This window comes from Paramisgurnus dabryanus, chromosome 21 (genome assembly GCF_030506205.2).
Source record: "Paramisgurnus dabryanus chromosome 21, PD_genome_1.1, whole genome shotgun sequence".
NCBI classification, from domain to species: domain Eukaryota; kingdom Metazoa; phylum Chordata; class Actinopteri; order Cypriniformes; family Cobitidae; genus Paramisgurnus; species Paramisgurnus dabryanus.
Genome location: NC_133357.1, coordinates 4,951,215 through 4,967,391, shown reverse-complemented (window position 1 = coordinate 4,967,391; position 16,177 = coordinate 4,951,215). Strand labels below are relative to the sequence as shown.

Below are 16,177 nucleotides of genomic sequence, written 5' to 3'. Positions count from 1 at the left end.
TCATGGTATCTTGTGGTTTTAAAATAGCATGGATAAGTACACTTAGATGTTTTAAGATTATCTTCGAAGTATAAAAGAAAGTTTTTAGTATATAAAGTACAAAATGAGTGAATGAAAGTAGAGCACTTCAAGTACATTATGGAAGTGTACTTCTTTTTCACCTGGGACATTCAGAAGAATTGTTTTATTTTATATAATTAATTGTATACATGTTAAAAAGTCTGACTTTTATTAATTAAAGTTTTTAAAGTTATTAATTAAAGTTTTTGAAAGTTATTAATTAAAGTTTTTAAAAGGTATTAATTAATGTTTTTAAAAGGTATTATTTAAAGTTTTTTAAAGGTATTAATTAAAGTTCCCCTTCGAGGGAACTCGAGCTGCGTCGCCGAAGCTACGCTATGGGAACGCCCTCTGCGTGATTGCGTCTGAAGCACGTATGTCAAATCAGTCCAATGGTCAAGTGACACGTCATAGGCGGGTGACGTGGGAACCAGGAAGCTATAAAAAGAGCACCCAGCAAGCCAACTTCAGCTCTTTGTGCCTCAGCAAGCGAGTGTGTGTCATTATCATGTCTAAGTCCAAACAAAGTTTTAAGGAGTGTGCTTCCCCGTGTCCTCGTTTCATTACGAGCGAGGACTCGCATCATCTCTGTGTTATGTGCCTCGGGGCACAACACGCACGATCATCTCTTGAGAGGGGTGGTTGTGCACATTGTGATAGGATGCCGCTCCGTACGTTGCGCTCGCGGCTCGCACTCTTCGAGGAGGGTGGGGAGCCGCGTGTTCCCCACGGTTCTGGCCCCGCTGCTGCCGAGGCAGAGCGGAAGCTGCGATCGTGGGGATCACAACTAGATCTCGCGGACGAGCTTGAGACGGGTCTCCCCCTTTCTCAGCCTTCACCCGCGGGATCTAGTGCCCCGTCTCTGGATTCGGAAGCACGCGCTGCGGTTTCTTCCGCCCAGGGTGGGAGCCCAGATTTGCATTTATCGTCGTCCGAGGAAGTCGATATTATGTCTGTCGACGTGGTGGACGCTGAGGAGCCTTCTCATTCGTCCCCCGCGTTCGATGATTTGATGGAGGTTGTTACTAATGCCGTGGCTCGCTTAAAATTAGACTGGCCGGCGGAGACTCAGAGCGCGCGTCCTCAGAGTATGTTAGATGAGCGCTTTTTAAAACAGAAACCTCAACCTTCGCGGCGCAACATGCCTTTCTTTCCTGATCTCCACAGCGAGCTGTCGAGATCATGGAAAGCTCCGTATTCAGCCCGTGTTCATACCCCTCACGCCACCATGTATTCCAACATTGTGGGGATGGGTGAGCACGGATATTTAACGATGCCCCGGGTGGAGCAGACGCTTGCGAGCTATCTCTCCCCCGCTGCGGCGTCATCATTAAAATCGCCTTCGCTTCCCACGAAACCGGTTAGGTTAACCTCATCTTTAGTGGGTAAAGCTTATAAGTCTGCAGGGCAGGCTGGGGCTTCACTGCATACCTTAGCTGTCTTACAGGCGTACCAAGCAGAACTACTTAAAGATTTGGATACCGAGGCGGGGGGTACGTCTGATGTTTTTAAAGAGCTTCGTCGAGTCACTGATGTGTCACTCAGGGCGATTAAAGAAACTGCGAAAGCCGTGGGTAGATCGATGGGAGCTCTCGTAGCCACGGAACGCCATTTATGGCTTAATCTGTCTGAGCTTAAAACCTCAGATAGGGCTTTTCTCTTAGACGCGCCCGTTGCGCCCTCCGGTCTCTTCGGCGATGCCGGTAATACTGTCGTCGAGAGATTTGCGGAGGCTCGTAAGCAGTCGGCGGCGTTCGAACGCTATCTCCCCCGCCGTGCTCTTGATTATAGGGCTGCTGGGCGGGAGCAGCCATCGACATCATATAGAGCATCGCAAAAGCATAGTGTTGCCACTCGTGGTCCCCCTCAAAAAAACTGGGGTTCGGGCGGTCGCGCTCAGACATCATCCAAGCCGAGGGCAGCCCCCAATCGGGGAGAGCCGGCAGTCACCTCACAACACGGTGCCCGTCTCTCCTCGATGCCCTCGGGATGCCAGTGTGTTAACCCCGCCGCAGTGTGTGTTTCGGGGCACAGCGGCTTCATATTCTTGTGTGACTCGTGCGCGGGGCACGCAACACCTCTCTCCGAGGAGGGAGGCATTAATATCACCCAGGTTGAACCCTGCCAGTTTGGTTCAGGGCACCGGGAAAAGTTTAAGCAGTACACAAAAAGCCAGTCTCGAGAGGCTGGTCCCCCTTATAGAAAATTTGGCAGCGTGGAAACTCCTGCCAAACGTGTCTCAGTGGGTTCTGCAAATAATAGAAAAGGGCTACAAAATTCAGTTTTGCAACCAGCCACCCCAATTCAACGGCGTGTTATCTACCATAGTGGGTGCTGGGCAGGCTCTAATAATGGAACAAGAAGTAGAAACTCTCTTGTGCAAGGAAGCCATAGAATGTGTTCCTCCTCACAACAGGGAGTCAGGGTTTTACAGCCGCTATTTCATAGTTCCAAAGAAAGACGGGGGGTTACGTCCGATTTTAGATCTACGTCATCTGAACCGGTCTGTTGCAAAACTAAAGTTCAAGATGTTAACTATAAAGCAGATCGTCACACAAATCAGATCCGAGGACTGGTTTGTGACGATAGATCTAAAAGACGCGTATTTTCACATATCTATCCTCCCGCAGCACAGGAGATTCCTGAGGTTCGCCTTCGGGGGCGTGGCTTACCAATATCGGGTTCTCCCTTTCGGTCTATCTCTGTCACCCCGTACATTTACAAAGTGCATGGATGCAGCGCTGGCTCCATTACGACTCCGGGGCATCCGTGTCTTAAACTACATAGACGATTGGCTAATTTTAGCCCAATCAGAGAGTATGGCAGCGCAGCATCGAGATGCTGTGCTGACCCATATGAGAGAACTGGGGTTAAGGCTAAATGCAAAGAAAAGCATGCTCTCTCCAGCACAGAGGACAGCTTTTCTTGGCGTTATATGGGATTCAACGACAATGCAGGCACATCTGTCCCCTGCTCGTGTGGAATCCATTCTTTTGGCTGTAGGCAGAGTGAAGTTAGGCCAGTCACACACTGTAAAACAATTTCAGAGGTTGTTGGGGCTCATGGCAGCAGCATCCAATGTGATACCCCTTGGGCTGCTTCACATGCGACCGCTACAGTGGTGGCTCAAAACCAAAGGGTTTTCCCCGAGGGGCAACCCGTTCCGTCTGATCAAGGTCACGCGCAGATGTCTTCGTGCCTTAGATCTTTGGAAGAGACCATGGTTTCTCTCCCAAGGACTGATGTTGGGGGCTCAGTTCCGTCGAGTTACGCTGACAACGGATGCTTCCCTCACAGGCTGGGGAGCAACTATGGGGAGCCATCTGGCTCATGGATTATGGGGGGCCAGACAGCTCAGCTGGCACATAAATTGCCTAGAGATGATGGCAGTGTTCTACGCCCTGAGATGTTTCATCCCTCACCTGCGGGGCCATCACGTGTTAGTCCGGACAGACAACACGTCGGTAGTCGCGTACATCAACCACCAGGGGGGTTTGCGTTCACGCCCTTTGTACAAATTGGCGCGCCATATCCTTCTGTGGACACAGGGGAAGTTGCTGTCCCTCAGAGCAGTGTACATTCCCGGGTGTCTGAATCAGGGAGCAGACGTCCTGTCGAGACAGGGGCTGAGGCCCGGGGAGTGGAGGCTCCACCCTCAGGTGGTGGAGTCCATCTGGGCGAGATTTTACCAGGCGGAAGTGGATCTGTTTGCGTCCAGAGAGACGACACACTGTCCGCTATGGTTTTCTCTCACACTTCCAGCACCGCTGGGACTGGATGCCATGGTTCAGCCGTGGCCGAGGCTACGGCTGTACGCTTTTCCCCCGATCGCTCTGCTCCCGGGAGTTCTGGAGAGGGTTCGTCGCAACAACGTCCGCTTGTTGTTGGTAGCCCCACTCTGGCCGAACCGGATATGGTTCTCGGACCTGGTGGCCCTCCTCGACGGCTCACCTTGGGAAATACCCGTCAGGAGGGATCTCCTCTCTCTGGCGGGTGGCTCGATTCTTCACCCCCGCCCAGAGTTATGGAAACTGTGGGTCTGGCCACTGAGGGGGCCAGACTCATAGAATCTGGTCTCTCAGCTGAGGCTGCCGAGACCATTCTTCACTCCAGAGCTCCCTCCACGAGGAAGCTTTATGCCTTTAAATGGAGAGTCTTTACTTCCTGGTGCAGCAAACACCTGCATGACCCTGTGAACTGCCCAATTGGTACAGTCTTGGAGTTTCTGCAGGAAAAGTTCACCGCAGGGTTATCTCCTTCTACACTGAAGGTGTATGTGGCGGCCATCTCGGCTTACCATGTTCCTTTGGTCGGGCAATCCCTTGGGAGAGACCCGCTGGTGGTTCGCTTCCTTCGTGGCACTCGGAGGCTGAGGCCTGTAGTCCGACCCAGGGTCCCAGCTTGGGACCTGGCCGTTGTGCTGGAAGGTCTGTCCATGGCTCCGTTTGAGCCCATTGAGACCGTTCCAGTCAAGTTTGTGGCACTTAAGACAGTACTTCTGTTGGCAGTCACTTCTCTGAGGAGAGTGGGTGACCTTCAGGCCCTGTCGGTTTCCCCTACGTGCCTTGAATTCGCACCGGGGATGGTTAAGGCTTTCTTGTACCCAAGGCCCAGCTATGTGCCTAAGGTACCGACTAATGTGCCACGACCTGTCGTACTTCAGGCCCTCTGTCCTCCCCCATTTAGGGATAGGAATCAGGAAAAGCTTAACTTGGTGTGTCCAGTGCGAGCACTGGATGCCTATGTTCACAGATCTTCTTTGTGGAGGAGGTCTGAGCAACTGTTTGTGTGCTTTGGCTCGCCCAAGAAAGGCCTGCCGGCGACCAAGCAGACACTCAGTAAGTGGATAGTTGAGACTATCTCTCTGGCTTATGAGACCACTGGACGGCCTTCACCTATCGCCGTCAGGGCTCATTCTACCCGGGGTATGGCAGCCTCTAAGGCCTTGTGGCTAGGGGCTTCAATGCAGGATGTCTGTGATGCGGCAGGCTGGTCCTCTCCGCTCACATTCGTTCGGTTTTACGAGTTAGATGTTGGTGCTACGCCTGGAGCCCAGGTGCTCATGTCTTAAGCTGTGCGCGTTTTTACACACAGACAGGCATTTGGTAGTATGGTGTTTTGGTACATCGTTCCCATAGCGTAGCTTCGGCGACGCAGCTCGAGTTCCCTCGAAGGGGAACGTCTCGGGTTACGAATGTAACCATTGTTCCCCGAGAAGGGAACGAGACGCTGCGTCTCCCTGCCATACTCCCTGCATCCCTGTCTCGCCTTGCTTCGGCACAATTTAGCTGAAGTTGGCTTGCTGGGTGCTCTTTTTATAGCTTCCTGGTTCCCACGTCACCCGCCTATGACGTGTCACTTGACCATTGGACTGATTTGACATACGTGCTTCAGACGCAATCACGCAGAGGGCGTTCCCATAGCGTAGCTTCGGCGACGCAGCGTCTCGTTCCCTTCTCGGGGAACAATGGTTACATTCGTAACCCGAGACGTTATGTGCCCATTTTTTTGGGACATAAATGTAAATAAAACAACTGAAACCACTCAACTTAATAAAATATCTAATAATTTAAAGCATAACTTAGGCTACTGCAATGACATATATTCAGAATATAATATTTTCTGTGATTTGACTTCAATTTGTTATTTATGAAAAGGTTTCCAATAATCTCAGTAAAATTGTGAAATTTTGAAAACAGTTGAATAAGATAAAATAAATGCTAATTTAACGATAAAACGAGTTGCAGATATCACATGTAAATCGCGTGAATCTGTGCTCTTCAATTATTCACCTGACTGCACAGTTAACTAAAAACACAAACTTTAGTTAAACGGTTTCGGTTTCTATAAATCCGTTTATTCGAATAAATGGTAAGTGACTGGTGACGCTCGTCAACCTCCCGTCCAGCAGATGGCGCAAACTCATCGCGTGTTACATAAAACAACAGAAGAAGAAGAAGAAGCTCACACTCACAATTCGAGGCGCAGCAGTAAGTTTTTTGTTGTTTATGCTTTTCAATATTAGTATGAATATAATGTTTGTAGTATCTTTTTTGTGGTAAACTAAGTAGCGTTATTATTCTCTCATACTGTAAATTTCTGTTTTTTTCACCAGAAACTTTCTAGAATTTTATTTCTGTAGTCAGGAATGTTTTGTTTCTTGATTCAACAAAGCTGCAGTCGTTTATTGAAATGATGTTTTTGTGTGAATATTACAATGGTGATGTGTTTGTGTTCAGATGTTCATCATGAGAGATCAGATGGATGTGATGTGCTGTAAATCAGTAGGAACTGATCTGTCCATGCTGGATATTGATGATTTGATGACAGAAATCTCTCAGCTGAAGAAAGAGGTGGCGTTACTGGAGTCAAAGCTCAGACAGAGAGATGAACTCAACACAAAGGTTTGTATAAATTAAAACACTTAAACACTCTTTGTCATCATGATTGAGGTTTGTGTGTTTAGTGTTGATCCTATAGTGAAAGTACATCATCACAACTGTTTGTTTTAATGTTATTTCCAGGGTGTATCTGGTGTCTCTCTGTGTGGCTTTACTGATCAAACATCTACCGATCTTCTGGTTTCTGTCTGTAATGAAGACCAGAAGACATCAGTGAATCTGCTGGACTGTGGGATAGAAGTGAAACAAGAAGACACAGGTGATTTGATTTATTCAGGTATGTACAGGTTTATTTCTGGATTGTTTATTTTATTTATTTATTTATTTATTGTTTGTTTCGAGCAATATCTATGACAATTCACAAAACCAAAACAGCAAAATCAAATGCATACATTGACAATACAGCAAGTATTAATCATCATTCAGCATCAAACCCTCTATTGCTCGAAAAGGAGTGGGTAGAAGTCGAACTTATTTAAACCCACCCCCATGAATTACAATTTATAGGAAAAACAACAGGAAATAAGAAAAAATGGTATGTGCCTCTATAGAAGTTAAGAAAACCCTAACATCAAATAAATATATATTCCTATACAATATCATAACCCAAAAAGTACACACACAAAAAAAGAAACACAACAAGAAAAAAAACTAATGCAGATACCACATCCCTTGCAAATTGCACACGCAATTGACAATATTAATACCAGCAATGGTAAACAGAATACCTGTACGGTAAGATATTACTGCCACACAATATACAGCCGTGTTAATACACTTGTGATAATACCAACAATGGTAATCTAAATACCTAAAAGGTAAAATACACAACCTCATCAACCCATAAATATTTCCGTACAAGTCTCATAATACCAACAATGGTAAACCAACTATCCATAGGATAGAATAACATAACCAACAACTAATGCTACGCACACAATTACGCCCCACTCTCCTTGTAATTTGTTAAGACCATTTTTTTATACAATACTTTAAATTGATTTAAGCTTCGACATTGTTTGTATTCATGCCTGAGAATATTCCATAACTTAATACCACGTATCGTCGCACAGAAACTCCTCATAATAGTATTTATCTTTGGTATTAAGAAATTGCCATACCTCCTTAAGCTATGCAGTTGTTCTCTCTGTATAAATAACTTTTGTAAGTTCACAGGTAATAGATTGTAATATGCTTTATATGACAATTGTAGTGTATGTAATTTAATTAAGTCCTGTAGTTTCAATAACTTTGATTCAATAAAAAGTGGATTTGTATGATCCAAAAATTTAGCTTTATTTATAATACGTATAGCCCTTTTTTGTAACATACATAATGAATGGATTGCATTGTTATAATTGTTTCCCCATACTTCCACACAATAAGACAAATATGGTAAAATCAGGGTACAATACAGTGTACGTAGTATATTGACATCAAGGACCTGTTTAGCTTTATTTATTATTGCAAGGCTTTTGGAGATTTTAGTTTGTATGTGTCTAATGTGCGTTTTCCAGGTTAGTCTATTGTCTATTGTAACTCCTAGAAATTTAATCTCAGAAACATAATCAATTTGTATCCCTTCTATCTCAATTGTTTTGTCCGTTTTACTCATATAATTACCAAATAATATAGCCTTTGTTTTATCTAAATTTAAAGATAATTTATTACTATCCATCCATTTTTTTATGTTGCTTAATTCCGTATTAATCATATTAATGGCCTTGTCAAAATTATCATCACAATAAAAGATGTTGGTGTCATCTGCAAACAATACACACTTAATTAATTTAGAAACTTGAAATATATCATTGATGTACAAATTGAATAATTTTGGGCCCAATACTGACCCTTGAGGGACACCACAGGAAATTTCACAACACTCCGAGGAGAATTCACCCATCTCTACATATTGTACTCTGTCACTCAAGTAGCTCTTTATCCAATTTCCAGCCACCCCACGTATTCCATATCTTTCTAATTTCTTAAGTAGTATGGCATGATTAATAGTATCAAAGGCTTTTTTCAGATCAATAAATACTCCAATAGTAATTTTTTTGTTGTCCAAAGCCTTTGATAATTCTTCAGTTGCATCAATTATGGCCATAGATGTAGACCTTTTATTTCTAAATCCATATTGGCCTTCATTAATCAGATTGTATTTTTCAACAAATTTTTGGCATTGAAAATCTTTTCTAAAATTTTTGAAAATTGAGGAAGCAATGAAATTGGTCTACAATTATTAAAATTGTGTTTATTTCCAGTTTTGAATAATGGAATAACTTTTGCCATTTTCATTTTCTTCGGGACACAGCCATTTGTGAGGGACAGATTACAAATATGTGTTAATGGTGTTTTGATATTATGTATCACTTTCTTTATTATAGCCATGTTAATGGCATGGCAGTCCATAGAATAGTTTTTTTTTTTTTTTTACTGTCTAAGGCTTTTTTTTTTCTTTTTTTTTGTATTACCATTATGTCAGTAACAATTAACATTTGTATTATACAATAACATAGTATTATACAATAATAAGAACAAACATTCTTTTAAGAGGGATTTACAATTCTAAAGATTTATAAAGTAATAATAATAAAATAAATAAAACAATTTGTAATAAAATAAACAAAGAAAATAAATAAAGAAAAAACATACATAGACATAAAATAATTGTTATATTTTTACTCAAGTAGGGGGTAGGAAAGTTCATCTAAATATTAAATCTCAAATTACAGGTGAATTCAAAACCTTATTTAAAATCTGGTATGATTTAACTGCTTTTTTGTTATTCTTTAATTTACAAAGAGATTCAGTTAAACTTTTTAATTCTGAGCAAAATGCAATAAAATTAGGTTTTGAGGCTGTTACTTTACACTTATGAATATGACCTTTTCCAAGCAAGCACAGGATATTAATAGTATTGTTTAAAGGAACAGAACCAGTATTACATGACAAAAACAGGACCATTTCTTCAGTGAAGTCAATAAGGTTATTAAAGGATGTAAAAATCAATCTTGAAATTTCATTCCAAAATGGTGTTGTAAAGGGACATTTAAAAAACAAATGAATCACTGATTCATTTTCAGAACCACAAAAAGAGCACTCTGGGTGAATATCCATAAATTTAGATAAAAATATCTTGCAGGGGTAAAAATTATGAAGGATTTTAAGGTGGATTTCTTTGACTTTATTTGGTATAACAAACTTATTATGAATAGACCATATGTTAGATAAAGATACAGAAGGATATAACCGTTTCCATGAAGACACTGCTTTAGAAGAAATACTACTTATAGAGAGTAATGTTCTTCTGATATGAATATTATTGCATTTTTTATCTAACAAGTCAATACCATCTATCATTATTCGAGGAATATCTTCCCTTAAAGGAGAGTATTGTAAGGATGATCTGATAAGCTGTAGAATTTTAGGGGAAATACGCTTAATTATTCTCAGAAAATCTCTTTGAGTTATATTAATACTGTTTTCTTGACTAAATTTTTCATAACTAATTAGAGTCCCGTCAGTGTTTACAAATTTTGAAATACATAATATATTCTTTTCTACACATTCTTTATTAAATACCGTCCTGTTTTATATAGGATATATTGATTATTCCATACAATGCATTTGTGAGGTGAAAAATTGTGTTTAAAAGCCAGTTTCCAAGAATCCAGTGCTTGCTTGTAAAAATCTAATAAATGGATAGGTAACTTATTACATTTAAAATTACAACTTAGCGAAAGCTTTAAACCACCACATCGATTAAATAATAAATTTGGAATGAAAAACCAGGGAGCATTTCCTCCAAGCATACATTGTTTGACCCAGTTGATTTTAAACACCTGATTGAGAGTTGTGAAATCAATAGCATTAAAGCCTCCCTCAGCATGGTCTCTAATCATTGTTTTCCTTTTGATATATTCCGTCTTGTTTTTCCAAATAAATTTAAATAAGAGAGAGTCAATTGACGTTGCTGTTCTTTTGTCCACAAATAACGATAAAGCCGGGTACACCAATCTTGAGATTCCTTCTGCTTTTGAAAGCAGTGTTCTTCCTTGTATAGTTAAGTCCCTTTGAAGCCATCTGTTAAAAATGTTTTTTGCTTTTTGTAGCTTAGGGGTAAAGTTGATGTCCAGTCTTTCCTTCACAGATTTTGTAATTGTTATGCCGAGATATTTTACTGACTGCTGGACCTTAATACCATTGACAACAGTTTTGTTAGAGCCATGAACCGCAAGTATTTCACTCTTGTCTGTGTTAATTAGGAGGCCTGAAGCTTTTGAAAAAAGATCCAAACCTTTCAAAACACTCAAAACCTGGGGCCGTATTCACAAAGAATTTTAAGGCTAAAAGTAGCTCCTAACTGGCGAATTTAGGAGCAACTCCTAAAAATAATGGGCGTGTCACTCCTAAATTTAGGACTCCTAATTTTTTTCACTAAGAGTAATTCACAAAGCATTTTAGCCCTAAAAGTAGCACTTAAGTCTGGGACAGCTTAAAAGTAGTCGAGAGGACTCCTAACTCACTAAGACCTATTCACAAAGGATCTTAAAATGTCTTAGGTGCTGATCCTCCTTAACATGGACAGTTTCACCAACTCAAAAGCATTGCACATAACACTTAAAAGCACACTTTAATGTAAGCATATTGTTTATGACATTCGTTTCATAATTCATTACATTCATGACAAGCAGGAAGTTTTTTAGAATTACATGAAACAATAATGAAATTAAATTTTTAATATTATAGGCATACCTGTTGCCATGCTAGTCTGTTTAAAGGCTGCAATCTCAACCCTCTACTGCGATTGTAATGCATACCACCGCCTCTCGCATTCGTCCGGGGTCCGCGACATAAGCGGGAATGCTGCATTGATCTGCAACAAATCCTCTCCCCAGTGATGCGCGGGTTGATCCGAAATGAGCGGATGCATGCGGTCACCCGCGGTTACGAGTCATCCAAAAATATTTTTTATGATATTCGGGTCGCGTTACGTCGGGTCGTTTGAAATAAAGATGGCAATTAACTATTAAACAATTACTACTTAAAAAAAATGCGGGCCAGGGAGCGGGCGGGTTAGTTGAAAACGTTGGTCGGGTGCCAGTTGTTTTGTACATTGACATCACTTTCTCGCATGTGTCACGCTTAGTTTTGCTTGATATCTCAGTGCCGAATTTCCCTTTTATTACGTGTCTTTTTTCCAGCACCAACTGGGCCAGCAACAGTAACTGATCCTGCATCCATTTGGGCTTTCTTTTTCGTTTTGGCGAGTTCATAATCACCATCATTTATTTATTACATTATTAGGCAGGCTTCTTTAATATGGGCAACATTTCCTTGCTTTAAGTAGTCTATTTAGGCTAATAGGATGTACATTAATCAAGCAAGTGTTAATGCAATGTGGTTTTTTATTATTAGGCAATTGGCGGTTTTCATTTGTATTAGGCTACCTTGATTTAATTTAATTTAATTCACGACTTTTGTTTTATATATGCATTTCGATGGCATTACTATTATTATTTTGTATAAGACACAGACATATTTCGATGTTGTAATTCCATGATTTGGTGCGTCTGTGTTATGTTCCGCATGACAGCCCTGTCATCTAACAACCAATCACCGTGGTCATTGCGAGGCAGCTCGTGCATGAGAACTGACGTCATCCGTAGCAACGAAGACTCACTCTTAGTTTAGGAGTTATCATTTTTCCTTACTAAAAGTAGGTCTGAAAGGCGTTGTGAATAACTTTTAAGAGAAAACTCCTAGCTAAAATCTTTTAGTGCGATTTAGGAGTACTCTTAGTGATAAGATAAAATGCTTTGTGAATACGGCCCCTGGTTTTCATCTATAAGAAAAATACAAGTGTCATCTGCTAACTGAGATGTTAAAATAATATCATCACCAATTCTTATACCCTCAACATTGATACAATTTACAGTATAAAGATTCAATAATTCTGCTGCAATTAAAAACAAAAAGGGTGAAATCGGGCAACCTTGTCGAATACCTCTGCTAAGTTCAAAACGCTTAGAAGTACCTTCTGCTAGGGAAACACTACTGTTTATACCTTTATATATAGTTCTGACCATATTTTTAAATTTAAAACCAAATCCAAATTTATCTAAGGCTGTATATATAAATTCATGTTCAATAGAGTCAAATGCCTTATAAAAGTCTAGGACAGTGCCGGTCCTAGATGCTGGGGGGCCCTAAGCAAAGCTTTGTGAGGGGCCCTCTGTCAGTGCATTCAGACCCTTATAGCATAGCACACATACATCTCGGAGACGTCTATTTGATGTCTGCGTTTACATCTGCAAGATGTCTTATTTAAATTGTTTTCTCATCTGCAATACGTCTGTGAGACGTCTCCTAAAAGATGTCATATAGACATATTGAAGATGTCTGCAAGACGTTTTTGATTTAGAATGTATGTAAAGCAGCTCTTTTCCTTTATAAGATGTTTTTACACACCAGATGTATTCCAGATCTCCAGATCTTTACCAGACATCTCACAGACGTACCTGTGCTATCTGGGTAAAACCCAGTCAATGTTGCTGTTAGTTAGTTGTTAACTAACCACATAGTGTATTATCTTATAGCTGTATAATATTCCCATATGCACATTACTTTGAAACCCTGACTGATAAACTTGCTGATTTTAACATGAAACATGTATTTGCTGATAAGTTGTTTTGATTTAAAATGTGTTGTGAGAAGCACTACAAAATTTACCTGATCTAAATGAATGTAATGAATCAAATTAAATTACATATAAATACATACTGTTAATACACAGGGGTTAAATTGGGATTTGTTATGTGGGGGGGGGGGGGGGCTCTGTGGGGAGGGGTACTTCGAGGGGTAACATGTTTAATACTGATGACAGCAAAGCCACTGGTGTGTTTCAATGACATTCTGGACCTCTGATAGGATTTGATAAGTTTCAGCTTTAAAAGAGCATTTCACCCGTAGAAACATTAATCTTTATTGAAAGTGTTATATTTGTATTCGAAATGTAACATACATTTAGAATTTGGTGCCTATTTGACAGAGAAAAGGGGTGTTTGTAGTCTCATTCCCTCAACAAAGACATTGCATTTCCTTCTTTTAATGATGCAAAATGATGATTTTTACATCATTGAAAGAAGGATGTGCAACACTGAAATCTGTATTTCTCCAGTCTCAGCGGCAACTGAGAAAATGATGCATGACCATTCAAAAACATGACTGGAGTTCTAACTATACAAAGCTTAATGCAAATGGGTGAAGTGTCCCTTTAAAGGTGTCACAGAGGTTGACCCCAAATATTTTAAAAATAGTGTCTGATTTTAAATATTGCAAATCTATGAGTTTGACACCCTATATCCATTTGTTGCACATGTCATTATGCACAACTGATCAAACTTTAAAGTAAGTTAAAAGAATCAATCTCCTTGAATAATTCTAGGCATAAGATGCCCAAAAAGACTCAATTAACAAGATAAGGTACAACACACAGTACTGTATCAGCAACATGTCTTAGAAATTAGCCATAGAGATTCCCTATGCTGGTCAGCAGCTACAATCATATAGTTAGGTTTGATTTGTGTAATCAAAATACATTATTTTATTATCTATACAATGAGTTATATCCAGTGTTATCCAGTTAACATACTGTAATTAAACGAGTGACATATACTTTAATCCTTTACAAATTTCAAGTCTTCTATTAAGTTTTCTCGACGTGGGCACCATTCTTACCTCTCTCTCTCTCTCTCTCTCTCTCTCTCTCTCTCTCTCTCTCTCTCTCTCTCTCTCTCTCTCGTCAAATTATCCTGCACGAGAGCGCGTTCTTGAAGTTCAAAGGAAAAAGCGCGTGTTTTCGCGGCAATTGCGTCACCCAATTCGCGTCATTTGAATCGCCCCATGCTAAGACGCGTGTCTTTACATTGACTTAATCTGCTCGCGCAAATCCTTTATCTTGTTCCCTTGCTTCACGTTTTTTTCCCTTTATTCTGCTCCAGACGGATAGCTTTGTCTTTGTTTTAAATCAATGGTGGGCATATAATATGCGCATCGTTACCAAATCACTCTTCTGCGTCATGCACGCGGCCGTTTCTAAATTTGAAGGCTGCAACCTCCGGATCATGTCGCATATGCGCGCTGCATACGTCATCAAGCCTGATTTATTTAAGTTAAATAAGCATTTCATTTGCAAGTCATAAGCATAATATAACAATTAACCATTAACTAAGAATAATAGTCAACATTATAATTGTTAATATTCTAAAATACGTTTTTATGACGCATATGCAGCCTACAAATGTGACCTCTGAAGGCTGCAGCCTTCGGATTGAGAAACTGCCTGCATGTTGTCCGAGTACATATCAGTGATTTAAGAAATCATTAAGTATTTTTAAAAACCCGCACAAATTCGGAAGTTTGCAAATTATTTAAATTATAGCGTCTTGTTTTCATTAAACATAATAATAATTTTTCTTTGATATAATGGTTTTAAATAATTCTGAGATCAAGGGGGCCCTCTAGTGGTGCGGGGCCCTATGCAAATTGCGTACTTTGCGTATAGGAAAGACCGGCACTGGTCTAGGAACAGAATAATGGCTCCTTCTTCAATAAGATCAGAGTAATCCAACATATCCAATACAAGACGTATATTATTAGCAATGTGTCTACCCTTCATAAAGCCTGATTGTGTTATTGAAATAATATCTTCTAAACAAGGTTTTAATCTTTTTGCAAATAAAGAGGTTAACAGTTTATAATCAGAATTTAGGAGAGTGATAGGGCGCAGATTTTCAATATGACGATTATCTTTATTTGGTTTTGGCAGAAGTGTAATAAGACCTTGTTTCATAGTTTCTGCTAATTCGCCAGAATCTAAACAATCTTTAAAAACAGTAAAAATCAATTCTCTTAATTCTTTCCAAAAAGTTCTATAAAATTCAAATGGCAAGCCATCAGGACCCGGACTTTTATTTAATGGAGATTTGGATAAAATACAATCTAATTCATCTAAAGTTATAGGATTTTCACAGCTTTTAAAACTATTGGCAGATATTTTAGGTATAAACTGATCAACTCTATCAAAAAAAGATTCACTTTCATTAACATTGAATGATGAGGAGTAAAGGTTTTTGTAAAAATTATATATATATGAATGTATAATTTGGCTATCAGAAGTAAGATTGTCGTTTACAAAAAGGTTTTGAATTTTTTTGGAAATAGCACGATTTTTCTCTAAATTAAAAAAATAATTGGAATTTTTCTCACCATATTCAAGCCATTTGGCTCTTGATCTTATAAAGGCTCCTTTCGCTCTTTCTATGTAAAGTTTATCAAGCTTCTCTTGTAAATCATGAAGATTTAATAATTCCTCCTCGTTAAGTAGTGTTTTTTTAAGAAGGTAATTAATATTGCTTAATATGTTATCATGAATTTGTACTCTCTTTTTAGCCTGTTATTTTCCATATTTAATTGAATAGCTTCTGCACTCATTTTTTAATAGTTCCCATTTTAAAGATGTAGAAATATCTGTCATATTTTTGTATTTTTTAATAATATCTTGTATTGCCTCAGTATATGGGATTTGATCTAAAAAAGAACAATTCAGTTTCCAATATCCTAAATTTCTATTATTTGTCTTTTTTGCATTCCATAGAATAGTTATTTTTGGACTTATGGACAATGTCCACTAACTCATCTTCACATACTAC

General features: G+C 39.7%; 1 protein-coding gene across 1 annotated transcript; it reads left to right on the top strand.

Moving 5' to 3' along the window:
* Nucleotides 1–721: 721 nt before the first annotated feature.
* LOC141281360 (uncharacterized) lies at nt 722–5,360 on the top strand. The gene has a single exon (XM_073813049.1). The coding sequence runs from the start codon at nt 722–724 to the stop codon at nt 5,129–5,131; it is 4,410 nt and encodes a 1,469-aa protein (XP_073669150.1). The 3' UTR covers nt 5,132–5,360.
* Nucleotides 5,361–16,177: the final 10,817 nt, after the last annotated feature.